This window comes from Zonotrichia albicollis, chromosome 11 (genome assembly GCF_047830755.1).
Source record: "Zonotrichia albicollis isolate bZonAlb1 chromosome 11, bZonAlb1.hap1, whole genome shotgun sequence".
NCBI lineage: Eukaryota > Metazoa > Chordata > Aves > Passeriformes > Passerellidae > Zonotrichia > Zonotrichia albicollis.
Window position 1 is genome coordinate 3,513,667 of NC_133829.1, and position 16,435 is coordinate 3,530,101.

The 16,435-nt window shown below is 40.2% G+C and overlaps 1 protein-coding gene across 2 annotated transcripts in view; it reads right to left on the reverse strand.

Annotated features, from left to right (window-relative positions):
- Positions 1 to 16,435, reverse strand: part of LRRC28 (leucine rich repeat containing 28) — a 52,385-nt gene that overhangs the window by 17,186 nt on the left and 18,764 nt on the right. Inside the window, exons 2-3 of one of the 2 annotated variants that reach the window (XM_026791265.2) lie at positions 7,252 to 7,300; positions 2,284 to 2,490 (exon numbers count right to left, since the gene is read on the reverse strand). In XM_026791265.2, coding sequence (XP_026647066.1) covers positions 2,284 to 2,437 — 154 coding nt within the window. In that variant the 5' untranslated portion in view covers positions 2,438 to 2,490; positions 7,252 to 7,300. The remainder of the gene's footprint in view (positions 1 to 2,283; positions 2,491 to 7,251; positions 7,301 to 16,435) is intronic. The other variant, XM_074549193.1, reaches the window with a different exon arrangement.

The window sequence follows — 16,435 nt, forward strand, 5'->3', positions numbered from 1 at the left end:
TAAAAGTGATTAACAGTGTTACGCTGTTTTTTCCAAGACACATGTGCCTGCAAACTTTTAACAGGATGTACAGGGCAAAGAAGCTCCTGATCCCTGTCCAGCAGGGCTGTGCTGCTGCTGGAATAAACCTTGCACCCATCAATGCAGGCACAGGAAAATGCAGATTTCCACTACATTCACACGAGGCTCTGCTGGCAGCTACGAGGGACAAACTTGGACAAGGCAGAACAGACTCCTGGTTGACAGAGTAGATGTCACCCACCATGTGAAATAAATGAAGTAAATAATGCTTTAAGAAGCATTAGACAATTTGTTTCAAACCTATTTCTTTTAACATGGACATATCTAATATAAAAAGAAAAAACCTCAACCATTCTGTCAGGAGATGAATAAATTCTCTGCTTTTCAACACAGCTCCCTAATTGCAAAAAATTGTTTTGACAATATTTGCTTGACTATCACTTGAAAGTATTTATGCAGTATTTTTCACCATTATTTAGCATCCTTATCAGTCATTAACTGGTAAAGTGAAGTTGGATGTAAGAATACACACAAAAGCCCCACCAGCCAACATGTGCAGCAAGCAGAAGTAATGCTACAATTATGTTTAACTTCAGCAATACTCCAAGACAAATATTTTCCCAAGCAACAGAAGATAGATTTAATCTTTTTGCTTTTCAATGCACTCTCTCTTCTACTTTATTTCATCACATCTTGACCACTCTGAAGCCTTCTGATTCTTCAGAGGAAGGATTAAACATTTACATTTATACTGTGCTGCTTTTCCTCTGAACTCTAGGATTTATGATTCAGTTTCATATCCACAGATAGCAAATTATCTCCAAATGTTCACCAGTGAGTCACTATTAAGAACTACTGAACAAGGTCAATTGACAGTCTTTGATGTTTCCCGTTATTTTAAAAGTTCCTTTTGAATGTTTTGAATTTGAGTCTAAAAATAAAGAAAAAAGAAGGTGTGTCATTATATTAGAGATTTATTTCCTCCTTTTGAACTTAAAACTTTGGCAGATCTATGGCTCATCCAGGTCACGGCTCGCTCACAGGTAAGCTACTAGTGCAGAGCAAAAGCAGCAAAAACTTTTGTCCTTTAAAATTTCACATCTCCTCTTACTGAAGTTTTGCAAAATTAAAATTGTTTAACTTCCTCTCTGATGGCAGTTAAAAATATTTGCCAAAATAAGGGAAGGCAATTTGCTTGTTTTAGTAGTGTGGAATCTGCATGATGCATCCTGGAACTCGTTTTCTCATTTATATAATGACATATGCTGGGACATAACTGCAACACTTTGTCTGGAGACATTATTTGCACTTACTTTCCAGCAATAAAAACTAAGGTGATAAAAAATTCAGAAAGATCAGTAAGTTCTTTAAAAACTGAACTGCTAGTACTGAAAAGATTAAGTTAAACCTACACAAGGTAATTAATTTAGAAATTATGATCTCATTTTTAGCCATCTCAATTTCCAGCTTCTTTCCAATGTGATTATCATAACTTAATCTGCACCTAATTAACAGCAAACTCTGTATTCTAGAAAAAGTATTAATGGCTGTTCAGCTGGCAGGGCAGCTCTGCATGTGTGTCTGTATCCCAGCTGAGATCAGCCCGTGGCAGGGCTGAGAAGTGACAAGTTCAGGGAGGAGGATTTGTTTTCCCCGAAGGGAACACACAGTGACTGCCCCCAACAAACCCCCACACACTCACTGCACCTCCCACTCCTGACCTGCTTCCACTCTAACAAATTTTCAAAGGCTTGAGCAAAAGGCTCATCAATTCCTCCCTGGGCTACTACTGTGGAAATTTTGATGGATGCCTGTACACAGCACAAACTAAACCTGCACTGGATTATGTGGTACTGACACTCCTAATGCTGAAAAGTAATTTATATGGAGTTACTGGGACTCCACAACAAGTTTTAAACCATACTTGAGGAATCTTAGTTAAATCATCAGATCCAGCAAACAGAAACAGATCATTACCCAAAGTGGTGGAACTCAGATTACACAGTACTATATTTAAGCACATCATTTAAACTTTTTCCCCGCGGTTAGCTAAAAATAAAGCAAATTTGATAGCTTTAAAAAAAACCCACAAAACCTTAACCTGCATTTTTTTTTATTAACATATTTTCCAACAATATGATCCCTGTGACAGCTCCATAAACAGAGTCTGCGGGGACCACCAAAGAAACTCACTTGTTGCTTGGTTTTTCACGGCTGGGGCAGTTTGTTTTGCTGCCTGCCACCCCCCAGGTGGGGACTCACCGAGGGGCAGGAAGGCCAGGCGGTTGCCAGCCATGGAGAGCTCGTTGAGGCTGGGCAGCTGGCACAGGTGGCGGGGCACAGACCACAGGTGGTTCCTGTCTGCAGTCAGGTACTGCAGGGAAAGGCACATGTGCAGCCTCTCGGGTAACGTCATCAGGCGGTTGGTGGAGATGTCCAGGGTCTGCAGCTCCCGCAGGTCTCCGACCTCTGCACAACAGGCAAGGCAATTGTAACTGCTGACACAAAAAAACCCTCACAACATTAAAATTAAAGCTCATCAGCGATGCTGCTTTTGTGTAGATACTGTTCTATCAATCCTGAGAACTGATACTGATTGGTGCCTTGTGAAGGCTGACCTAGAACAGACCTAGAGGCTGGACAGAGTAACAGAATAAAGTAGGGATTTATTAAAAGGATCTCCTCAATGGATCCACCTTGGGCAGCACCAGAGCCCAGCCAGGGCTGCACCCAAGATGAACCAAAATGGCCCCAAAATGCACGAGGGGCACGGGCTCTGTCCCGGGATCAGCTCTGCTCCATTTGCACCTTGCAGTTCATTGTCCTATTCCAGCTTCAGCCCAGGCAGTCCCACCCTGCTTGTTTTTCTCTCTCCAGCCCACGTTGATTATATTCTTGGGATTTGGATCATTTGTCCTTGGTCCCCAGCTGGAGCAGGATTTGTTTTGTGTCCCTGCTCTGCACAGAGAGCTCAACATCCCTCATGTGAAGCTCAGAACTACAGACTAAAGCAGCACAGAACGTGAAAAATATAAAAGCTAAAACCTGAGGCATCATGCTAATCTCCATCATCTTCATGTATCAAAAAAGATTTGGAATATGAAGGTGATGGGGATTATCAGTATCAGTCAGGAACCTTTATCAGTATATCTGAGATCTTTCATAGAGCATTCCTGAATTGGGACAATTACTACTGTCAAAATATCAAGCATTTTCCTAGACCAAAATTAAAACAAGAGGAAAAAAAAAAAAACCAACAAAATGCAAACAAAAACACATTACAAAGCTTGCTGATATTGAGAGTGTTTTGCACAACCCCAAACTCGGGAAAATTCAAAGGAATTTTTTTTAAAAATATTGAGGATGCAATGAGGGATTACTTAAGATTCTCTTGCAAGAAGAGTTACAAACACATGCATAGCACTTCTTGCTTAGTGACAGTCTTTCACCCAGCATGCTTGGGAAAAACAGCTCTGTCTTCATGATACAGTTCAAAAGGGCTAGTTTAAACTAGAAAAAAAAAAATTCTTAATAACTTGTGAGTGATATTGTTATGTTATATTGTAGGAAGATATTTCACTAAATTCTAATCTACTGTTGCAATAATTACAGCGTCTAGGAGTTTGGTTTTTCTTTTATTTCAAGAAATCAAAAGTTGATTTTGTGTTTCAAATAGTATTGTATAATTTTTTTAGGTAGGTAACAAAATAAATTCTTCAAAGTGTGTAAGGCATGATGACATGAGCAGCCTCACTTGTGCAACAGTGTTATTCCTTGTGTCTGGCCTGTGAAACAGGATGCAGGACTGACTGACAAATACATTCAAAATATGTTAAGCAGCTCTGCAAGTTACCTCATTGTTTATTTAGTTATTCTTTTACAGTTACTCTAAAAACTGGATAATTCTATATATTATTTCCCTCAAACAGGAGGAAACCATAACATTTCCCCCAAACCTAGAGAACAGTTTTGCTTTGTTTTAAAAATACTTCACAGCAATGGAACCAACTCATCAAGTGCTCTGTGCCCCTAAAACTTGCTGCAGTTCTCAGCATCTTGCAGACCCAAATGTACTTTGCTCTCAGCTGAATGAAACCAGCTCTTGCATCTGAGAACTGCTAAAACAAGATTCACTAGAATCTTCTACACTGAAAACACCAGACAATCTACACAATCCACAATCTGTACAATTTACAGCTCTATCACCCAGATCTTTTACAAAGATATAAATAGGGTAACACTGTTTAAGTTAAAGTTAAACAGAACCTGTTGTGCCCTTAAGCTCTCTGCAGCAGGAGCTAGAAAATTCACTGTTCCCTGAGCTCTGAGGTTGCACCTTGTATACTACACACAAGGAAGGAAACCAAACACTGGGTTAACCCAAGCTGTCTTCTACACAATGGGAAAAAGAAGTTCACCTTGGGAGAAACTGCTATAAATGTTACTTTCAAGACTGGAAACATGAAAAGCAAAGAAAGGGAAGTTGTAATTCAGTATTAGAGATTTTCACACAAGTAATCATTTAACAAAATGCATGTGCACATTTAGAGGGAGTTTCTGCCCGCTGCAAACAATCCCAGCATCAACTACAATAAAGACTCAGCAACACAGTTTATGCATCCTTTTAGAAATATTACTGACAGAAGCAGCTGCCATACACAGATGATCACATTCTTCAAACCTCTTAGCTTTGAAGTCAACAGGAATAAGCTTCACTTGAAAAGGTTTTTTTTTTTTACTACAGGATTGAAAGTATATGACAAAAGGAAAATAATCACTACTAAATAGCACAAGACTACTGTGCAAAAAGCACTGCAGCAGATCTCATTTCGAAAGAGTTTTATATTCATCACAAAGCCATATGCTTGAAAACAGTGACAGGAAAAGAGCCACCTACATTCAGCCAAACCACTGACCACATGCAGTCAATAATAGGCCCAGCTATTTTCATGCACTAACCTTTTTCTCTGCCACTAAAAACAGTTCTCTAGTTCAGTTTAGGTCCAAAATCCCATAAATGTTACGGTTGGCAAAGCTGGCAGAGTTTCAAAGGCATTGCTAGAATGATATGTTTCAAATCTAAGAGGAAATAAAAGTATTCTCACTTTATCCTTCATCCAAAAAACACATACCCAAAACTTCATCCTCTCTACCTTAATCTCCCAATGCATACCAGATGTAAACATCCACTTTCAACATCCAGTGCCACATGTTGCACAAACACCCACTGACCCACAGTGAAGTTTTAAGACTAAGCCAAACAACAAAGTGCCATCACATTGAGGACATAACCCTCATATTAAAGGTATAACCCCCAGACTCCCCACCATAGTGCTCAAAGCTCAGTTTGAAGAACATGCTCAGACACTTACTAATGACACTAAATTGGTTTTCATCTCATTAAAGCTAAGGGAAACAATTAAGAGGAATAACACAAATATAAACAGTCCATTAATAAGTTTTTCAAGCTTTTAGTTACTAAATACTATTATCCTTGCTTTTAAAGTCTTGCAGCATAAATACTGCAGGAAGCCTTGGCTAACAAACACGGTGAAGGACTTGCAAATCTCTCTTTTGCTGTCAGCTCATCAAGAACTAGGATATACCAGGGGTGAACTTCGGAAATTTACAGCAGATCCAGAAAAGAAAATGGCAATTCCCAAACAAAAAGAGCTGACAAAGGGACTTTCAGAGATTCCCCCAGCACCCCCAAGGGTAAGAAAGAGACAAGAATTATACATCACCATTAGACCACACTGAGGAGTTCCAATTACATTTAAATGAAATTCATAAAAGTCTAATTTAAAATTTATATTAGCTCTAGGGTTAACACTATCAAAATCAACACAGCAGAGCACTGAGCCCCACTCTGATACCAGGAGCCAGAAAAACCCCCCAACTCCTCAGCAGCTCTGCCACCCCCCAGCTCAGGAGGCCGCAGATTTGTGCAGGCAGAGAGAGCCCAAACGTGACTCCATCCGTGTCCATCTGCAGGGAGAGCTGCCAGCACATGGAGCTGGGCAATCCCATATGGTCCCAACGTGCACACAGGAGGGGCTGACAGACTGGGACTGCAACACCCCCAGCCCACGGAAATTCAGCGCAGGCTCCGCACCCGGCGCCCTCCCAGGGGCCCCGCGGTGCCACGGACGCGCATGGACCCACACAGAACCCACACACGGACCCACACAGAACCCACGCATGGACCCACACATGGACCCACACATGGACCCACACACGGACCCACACACGGACCCACACACGGACCCACACACGGACCCACACACGGACCCACACACGGACCCACACACGGACCCACACACGGACCCACACAGGGACCCACACACGGACCCACACACGGACCCACACACGGACCCACACACGGACCCACACGTGGATCCACACAGCACCCACACGTGGACCCACACAGCACCCACACGTGGACCCACACAGCACCCACACAGAACCCCAGGCTGTGCTCCAAAACTGGGCAATTTTATCCTTTCCTCCCTTGATAATACGCAGAGTCAGAAGGGATCACTCAGCTCCAAAAAAGCAGCCTTGGCATCTGTTGTAAGAGCTCTCCCAACTACTTGGCAAAATGGAAAAGTGAACTGTCCTCTTGTGTGCTGGGGTTTTCAACAAAAAGGTGCCAAATAGATCTGGCCCCCCAACATAATGAAAAAAGAAACATCAGCATACCTTTAATATTTTTCTTTAAAAAAGTGAAACCAGGAAAGGATTTCAGGGAATGTCCAAAATTATTGACCTTCTAACAAAATGGACTGTGTTTATATAAACATAACTAGCATCGAGAAAAAAAAAATCTAATTCTGATTCAGATGGTTTAAATGCCAGTTTTTCAAATTAACTCCCATGGTTTTACGTGAGGGAAACAAAAAAAAAAAACCCAAAAAACCACCCATCTGGAAATAAGCAGCCTATACAACATAGAGTAATTGCCAAAGGCAATTCCAACTTCCTTAATCTTTTCTGGGGGTACAGGCCTCACCAGCTGCCTGACCCAAAAATAACCAACAGTTTTTCTTTACATTTCAAGAGTAATCCCACCTTTCCCTGATGGGCCATAAACCAAAATTTCATCCTAAGATATATGAAACACATACACAGTTGGATTTGAGTGTATGGGAGGGAAGGGTTTACTTTAAATCTGAGTCCTTATATCCCAGTAAAGTTAAAAAGGGGGAGAGGAAAGGGCTACAGACCTACCTGCATGAGAATGCACCTCAAAGCAGGATATTAAGGGGAAGTAGAGAACCTACAAGGAATGGAAAAAGGGACTGATCAGCAAAGAGAGCTGGCACTTCAGAGGTCAGGCTGCAGAGGTTAAATGCAAACTGCCAGGAGGCCAGGAAAATGGGAACTCACAGACAAACAAATGGTTTCTCAACAAGAGATTAAGAGCAAGAAATGAAGAACTGATGTCAACAAGGAGTAGAAATTAGGAGGACAAACCAAATATTAAATTAGGTTTTTGCATCATTTTTTCCTGTAAGAATAATGGTGTGTGTGAGGACAGAGACAGAATACCTCATGGGAACAAGGACAAAGCACTGCAAATTACCACATCCATTACTAAAATGAAATGAGGCTGCTTAAAAAAATTTCCATCCCAGAATACTGGATAAAAAAAAAAAAGGGTTATATATCAAAATTGCAGATTTGGGCATGAGGGTTCTCAGTGAATAGGACATTTTCTGGGATAGCAGCCTAGGGCTGGAGAAGAAATGTAGAACCTGTTAATGTGAGCTCAGTGTTCCTCAGCATCTCATAACAACTGTTCTAAGGGGAAAGAGCACCCAAGAGTAACCAGTGACTGGAACATAAATAGAAATGCAGCCCAGATCTTCTCAAATGTAAATCATGTCACACTGGTTTATCTTTCTTTGATGAAATTTCTTAGTTAATGGCAACACATGAGGATCACACCTCATGGCAAATTACTGGGATGGAGAAAATATTACTAGTGGTGGTGTTCCTCAAGGGTCTACCTTGTTTAGACTTCTCATTTTGCACCTGGGTAAAAAATATTAGGTTTCAGGTTGCTGTCAACCCAAGTATTTGAAGTAGTAGTAATGTGGTAGAGAACCAAATTGTCATACAGCAGGAAAAGCAAGAACTTCTAGACTTATGGGATAGAAATGGAAAGGAAAAGAACAGAAAACCATAATAAAAAAGAATGGAAAATCATGACAAGAAGGTGCTGCAAGTCAGGGCTCTGCTTGAAACAGTGAAGGAGGAGAGGGACTGGCTACACTTGCTCCCTCCCAAAGGGCAATAGTGCAATTTCACCCAACTCCACTCTTGAAATAATGTTTTAATCAACTTCCATGAACCTGAGCACAAGATGCATTTCCCCAATTAGTCCTGGAAAACCACGCACCAGTGAGGAAAAGTGTTTGAAGTCTTCCATATTTAAGAGAACTTTGTACCCGTCCCACTAGAAAAAAATAATCCAAGTCTATACATGCCATGAATTTGAAGTGGATACTGTTATCAACTGAAAACTGTAACAGACAGGAAGTGAAAGTCTAAATTGCTGAGAGCTTGATGGAGAAGATCTCCGTTAGATCTGCTCTGGAATGTCTCAGGAGGACTTAAATAGACTTTAAGATGGTTAAAATAAATTAAATAGCCTATTATATATTACATTACATTTACAATTCTTCCACGCAGCTCACATTCCATAGCCTATAAAAATTAAATTTTCTAGCACAAATTGACACTTAAGGTAGACCTGTGCCATCTTCAAACAAGGAAGTTTAACCATAACTGAAATTGGTATCATTAGATTTAAGGACAATGAAAGGGGCAGGCAAATTGAATCCCATTTACATTTTGACACTGCTGCATGCAGCTCTTTCTCTGTATTGTGGTGAGAGAGCTTGAAAAGCGGTCTCTGAATCTAACAGACCTGAAGGTGATTTTCCTCATATTTCTCCCATATAGGCTAATATTTGCTTAGTTTTTTAAAGGAAGAAAAAAAAAAGTGGTACTGGAAGACATCTTGTGATACTGCAGCAACTGTTTTATGAATAACCGACTTTTACATAAGGTGCTCAAAGTTTAAACCCATAAAAATTCTATGGAAGAAGAAAGCCTCTATCCCAGCTGATCAAACTTCAATCTATTAATTTCAAAGCAATGCTTATGGCTGCATTTCACACAAATATTCTAGCTGCAAAGAACAGGGGAAAAGATTTTTCTGGGGCAGGACAGTGTTTGTGAATGAACACAGTCACATAACACCCTCAGAGCTGTTCCCAATGCTTGGTTTCACCTACTTCAGCCATAAAACTACATTGACTCTCCTCCAAAACACTTAAGAAGCAGACAAAGCCCAAAACCAAGTGAAAAATACATACTTCTGCTGAATATACCAAAATAGAATCTTTTTTCCCCTCAACCTTGCTAAATGTCACATGCTAACTTAGTACCAATCTTTATTTATTTTGTGCCATCATTCACAAGCAAAGGTGAGAAAAGTGGCTCCATAAAGTCCAACCTTGCTAAACAGTAATTTTAGGTCAGCTAAAAATGGCTGAAAATAGACATCAGGTATGAGGGTCTCATTAAGTCAAATTCTTCTAAAGGTCAGTGGTTCCCCATCTTACACCACAATTAAACTTCAGTTAACAGAACTGGCAGCTGTCTGAATGCCATGGGCCCAGCACTCCGGGCTTCTCTCAGCACACAGAGCACAGATCCACAGTGGTTATTAGTCTGTATTTCCTCTCACTGCAGGTCTGGAATTACATTTTTGTCCACAATTTGATGGTTTCAATGAGAACAGTTAGGATAAACCAGATGATAAAAATACCAGAAATTATCATACACGAGAAAAGTGGAAAAGGTGGGAGGAAGGGCAAGAGGAACAGGGAGAGGAAAAAATTGTTTATGCACAAAGGTAACTCAAGGCCATGAAACTATCAGGTTTGCTGTTTTCTTGGTTTGGGGTTTTTTGTTTGTTTGGTTGGTTTGTTTTTTCAGAAGACAACCTATCCTTTCATTTTGCTCTAGTGTGCTCTGCTTATTTCACTGCCCCACAGCAAGGTACTGTTGTTACACAAACAAGAGACGTGAAATTAATGTATTCATATTATTCTATGGTTTCATTAAATGATACCTCAAATTTTGACTGGAGCAACCAAAATTAAGTATAAAGAATCAAAGTAGTACTTTATCAAATATATTGCATGAAAAATTCTGCTAGCACTCTACAGAAAAAGTCTCTTATTTATGGAGTTTTTCTGCTCTTATCTTTCTGTTGAGGAGCAGTTGTTTTCCTTTTTCTGGGTGGTAAGAACATAAACAAAAGTGACATGAATAAAGCATGAGACCTGTTATGTTTTCTTGTTTTGTTTATGTCTGACTATCTTTACTGCTGCACATAGTCCACCATTCAATGTGCACTAATATCAATACATGGAAAGGGGGGGGAAAAAGCCTTCCAGAAAATCTTAGTGCATAAAATACAGAGCTGATGATTTGAACTCACGATGCCAGACAGCTGAAGATGGTTCCTTAAATACAACAAACCAGTACTGAAACCAAGGCAAACAAAAGGAGCATCCTAAGGAGAGATTAAGGACAGCTCAGGAAGCCAGAGAGACAAGGCCAGTCCTGGCTGTAAATTCTAGGACAGCTTTTTCCTTTCTTCGTCCAAGGAACAACTTGAGATCAACACAACAGAGTGGTCTCTGACAAACACAGATTAGTGGCTTCTAACTCACTACAGCACTGGTGTCTAAATAATCCACACAAAGACCAATCTGTTGTGACTGTTGCTATCAACTGTTTCCAGCCAACTCACAACAGACACATCTTTCTTCTTCTTGAGGTTAGTTAGGGTTTTTTCTCTTCCTCTCCACTAAATGCATAACAAAAGCAGTAGTCCAGGTTCAATTTTCATCTTTCAGTGGAAAGTACTGCTGTAGCAAGGCAATTTATGGCTCACTCATTGTACTACTGGGAGACACCACAGAACACCCTTCCTTGAGGGTCAAATTTGACCTTCACAACAACAAGATGCAACTATAAATTTATGTGGGATAAGGAAAAGAATCAAAGGGAGATCTTTAGCTTGGAGCCACGTTTACAGCAGTGGAGTCACTATATTTGTTTTTTTAAAGAATGCTACTGGATGGGATTGTCCAAAGTCCTAAGAAAAGAAGAGTTCTCCCAGGCCACTGGCAGTTACTACAGATTGCACCAGTAATTACTGGGGAGGGACTGGCTAAACCTTACAGGAAACATTCCCACTATAATAGCCATGAAAACTATAGATCCAGACATCCTTTTCTAGCAGCAGCACCAGGAGATTCTCTTGCTCCTCCTCAGCTGTCTCTGCTGAACTCAGCACCCAGAGAATTCACCAGCCCAGAAGGGGAGGCACGAGCTGCTATAGTGACATGGTTACTACATGAAAAATGCTATGGACCAACTACTAACAGTTTTAAACTAAGATTATCAGAAAAAAAAGAAAACATCTGACTTCAAGCAACACTAGCATTAACCTGATTTTATAAATGCTGAGAACAACTGCAAGTCTTGTCTTAATCAGTGATAGTTTCTGTTGTTTAGTGTTTCAAATCAGCACAAAGCAGACAAGTGAGGCTTGCAATTACACTCCAAACCCCCCATTCAAGTAATTCTGAACTGCATTCCTTTACCTACACAAATAAATAGTCTTAGTTCATAAAGCTCTCAAAAGTTAAATAATTATCAACTAGAGTACACTTGCACTTGCTTGGCATCAAAGCCTTCCATCTAGAATGACAATTTAATGCAGATTTGGACAATGCTAAGGTAAACACAGGTCTTTATTTTAAACACCACTGCAATAAAATTAAGTTAACTGAAATTCAGGTATCAAACTCTGTGTGTGTGACATGAACCACAGGAAGGTTAATCTCACATCATACCTCGAGTTCTACACATTCTCTTCACAGGCTTTTTCAATTTAGATTTAGTGTCAGTAAATGATGCATTTTATTTTGCCTCAATTCATTTAATAGAGCAGCTGAGTAAAAACAAGGATGTCAATAACAAGCAGTAATTTAACTCTCTTACAGTGGCATGCAGAAAACTAAATTTACTTGGTCAATACGGTCAAAATGGAAATCAATATATTATAAAATTCTTCTATTGCACAGCTTTAACAATTAGTGTTTGTTCCCTTTCAAAGACTGAATGACTTTGTTCTCCAAGCTTCCCTGAGCACTCAATCCCTACTAGTAAATTGCATTTGCTTAATGCACAAGTAAAATCAAGTACCTGTTAATACTGCTAATCACTGTACATAGGTTAGGGAGAGCTTAGGGAAAGAAAGGAAAAAAACCAAGGAAACCAAAGAGAAAAAAAAGTACATTCACAGATAACTTTATAAATAAAGACTTTAGAGTTTAAGGGGGAAGCAAGTTAACTTTTAAAACCCAGCCCTAGAAACTATAAAAAATAAGCTTCAAGAGCTATTTTTTCCTGTCACAAATGTTAATTTAGTGCAACTAAAAAAAAATCTCACAAATTTCAAATTAGTAAGAGACTTTGCATGAAAAATTACTAGCAAATTAGTTTAATTAGAATTAACAGATGAATTTATTTTAAAACAATGTCAGTAAAGGCACAAGCATGGACACAATCCCCCTGAAAAGCAGGTTTTGCTTGCATGGAGTACCTGAACTTGTCTTAGGAGTCTCCCAAAATAAGTCACTACAGGAAAACAAAGTTGGAGCTCCTTGGCAGTCCAGCACACTGAGATCACCAAGGCCTTTCTGAGATAAACCTGGAAACTGCAAAGTTACCACCATTTTTTTTTCCACACATTTACAAACTGATGAAAAATTTCAGAGAACAAACACCTGCAGTTTAGTATCTGTTCAAAGCTGAGGTTCTCTGAAAGCCTGGCTAAACAGCACTGAACAGACTGTTGGTATTAAAGAAGTTCTCATACTACAGAAAGCTCAACACCATCTGTATGGGAAACATCTTTCTCAAAATACATCCCCACCTCGGAGGTTTGGTGTCAGCCTTATCAATACACATCTGTCCTCAGCCGTGTGAACAGCAATTGGCAAACATTTATGAGAGACGCCCTTCAAACTCCCTTGAAGTGCAGTTTTACTCTTGGGTAACAGCTCTAACCCAAAGACTTTTACAAGTATTTTAAAGAGCATCTGTTTTGAAGCTGCAGAAGCGAGAGGTTCATATATCTCACATGTGTTTGAGCCAGGCAATCAGTAAAGGCTTATCTTTACAATCAGATAATCAGCAGAAGAATTCAGTGATGACAGATGAGTAACAAACCAACTTTTTCTTCAATTGCTTTACTCAGGAAGCAGGTCTGAGATGAGGCACTGCACATGACTTGAGCTGAGGTTGATTTCTAGAGTGGTTTCAGACTGAGTTACTCCAAGTGCCACCGCGGTGCTGCTCCCGATGGAGGCTCAGGCTGATGCAGCATTGCCCAACGCAGCCCCGGGCTGTGCTCAGAGCCCGGGTGCTGCCAGCCCCGGCACGGCACGGAAAAACCCTGCTATCAAATTCCAAAGTGGAGCCTTTGCTGTGCTCTCAGCATGTTGAGGGAAGAAGTTTCAAAAGCAGGGGAATGGCACCTTAAAAGAAGTTGTAGTAACTTACATGTATTTTCTTTTATGTAGATGTTTTTCTTATGTAGGAATAAAGGTAAGAGATCCTAAACATTCCTTTTTTGGTTAGATTGGGCTTTTCCTAAAGCACAAAAGCAAACGAAACCCCCCCCAATATCTTTAACACACGTTATCATAATAAACACAACAGTGATTACAGTACTGCTGACAGTTTCCTGCACAGCAAGGCAGCCAGACAAGCAACGAGCCATCACACTTTCTCATTTCCCCATCACACTTTCTCATTTACCAAGATTATCAGAGGTGCCACCAAGAATTTTGGAGGTGGGAGGGGATTTGCCAGAGCTATGAACAGAGTAATGATCTATGAAGCTTTATAGCCTACTCTGATAATCCATTAAATTATAAAACAACTAGAAATGTTAGGTTCTATAGTCTTAATGGATTTCTAGATACATTTTTGTAACTAACGCCTTCAAACACTCCAAGCAAGAATACACAGAATTACATCACTGCAAAATGAAATTTCTTGCAGTCTGTTTTTCTACATCTTAGATTCAACTCCACAGGAATAAGATTGACCAAAAGCAACCAAAGACCCTCTACTTCTTTCTCTCATTTGCTGTGCAGACAATAAATTCACATAGAACAAACACCACAAATGGAATAATGACTGAATTCAAACATAACTGTAGCCACTTCCAGACTGATTTTTTCCTGTGGTATGTAACAGTGTCAAAACGAGTCCTCCCCATAAACTTCAAACCCAGGTTTTCAAACAATCAAAATGTAAAAAACAAATAATTCTATTTGACCTTCATTATTTAGGTCTGTGTGCCAGGTCTAATCACTTCTCACGAGCACATTCCACTTCTTAAAAACAGACTGTAGAAATACATATTTCAAACTAAAAGGAACACAACGCATTGTTTTGATGCTACAGCCTGAAGCCCTTTATCTGAGTTTTATCAAAGTATATTCTATCACTGATCAAAGCAGCAATGACAACTTAATGTTCTCTAAAGTTATATATTGCTGTATAAACTTCCCACTTTTGTCTCGTGGCCCCTGGCTCTGCATGACATTGGGGGGACATTCAAAGGTCAGGAGATTTCCTTTCCTAACCCTCAGTTCCCAAGTGGCAGCTCTATCCATAGCAGGAGTGGGGAGAGGAATTTCATCAGGGCTCTGTTCCCATATACCCTAGAAATTTCAGGGTGTCATTTCTTCTGTCAGATGGTTCAATGACAGCTTGGTACATTACTGTATCAACTATCTGTCTGTCTGGCAGCATCTCCACATCACCCTATTACTCATTTTATTGTCATCTCAAGACCGCTTCTCACTCTAGTATTAAAATCAATATTTAATCTTAAATTCCTTTCAATTTATTGCTTTGCATACACCATGTAACTAGCTTTTAAAAGCAAAGTCTGGAAGTTACTTGGACATGAAAGTGTCTCCTTTTTTTAAAAAAAATCTGCATTTTAACAATTCACTGAGAAATCTCAAATTGAGTTTACTAGAAAATGGTTATGCAATTTGATGTTTAATGAACTGTGTTGAAATGAGTTGTACTTAAGACTCCTTATTTAATAAAATGGCATAAGAACATGCAACATAACTACCATGTTTCTACAGTCACGTTAAGACCTCCAACATCTTCACAGAGTTTTAAGCTTCAGATGAATGGTTGTCAGGATTACTTAAAGCACTCTCAACATCTTCAAAATTCCTGCCTACCCCCACAAACAAGAGGAAAAGCCCTGGAGAAACGAGGCTTACAGTCACTTGAGAAATCAAGGACTGCTGAGGAGAAGAGGGAGCCAGGATTTGAGAGGCAGCACCAAATCTCTGAACAATAGAGAATCCAGTTAAATCTGCTCCCATGCTCTCAGGAATGTGAGAATCATCCAAGTATCCCCATTAGAAGCAGCTCCAACTCCTTTATCTCCTATCAGAGAGCCCTGGAGGGGAACAGCTCTGGGGAAAGCCCATGGCCCAGAGCTCAGCACAGACGTGTCCCTGCAAGGATTCTGATTTTCAGGAGCTCTGCTAAGCCAGAAGCTCAACAGCCTTGGGAGCACCATGGGCAATAATTAGATTGGCTCCTCCTGCCCCATCCTGGTTTCACCTACAGCTCATCAGGTTTCTTAGGAGCTCCTCTTCAAAGGAGGGAGGGAACGGGGAGGGGCAGGAGGGGGTAATTCTGTGAGTTTGATGCATGGAAAACTTTCACTAGGATCTCACATGGAACAGAAGGGAACAAATGGCAGCATTGGCCCATTCTCAGAATCCAGTTTCAAAATGAAAAACATGAGGATCTGGGATTTGGAATTGAGAACAAAATCAGAACTGAAAATAAAAAAATTGGGCAGCAGCAAGTCACAGGCAGCCTCACATGGATACAGTGCCATCCTCTACAATCAGATTGTTCAACAATTATTAATAAAGTAATTAGTGATCAGAACTCAGGTGGTGTCGCTCTGAGATGTCTCTGTCCAGACAGGTGATGCCACCACAACTGTCACTACAGTCTGGCAGCCAGGAAGAATTGCCACATGAAAAGGGAACATTTCAGTAAGTCTCTGCCCAGATCATACAAAGGAATTCCAACAACACAAGGATGTCTGAGTCGCTGATGTACAGCACCCAGCTCCCAGACATTCCTGGATCTATTAATGAACTCAGTAATTGCATCAGCATACTGCTCATGCTTAAATACAGTCAAAACTCAATCAGGCACAGATTTTTTTCAAGTTAAAGCATCACCAAAGCTAGAGGCA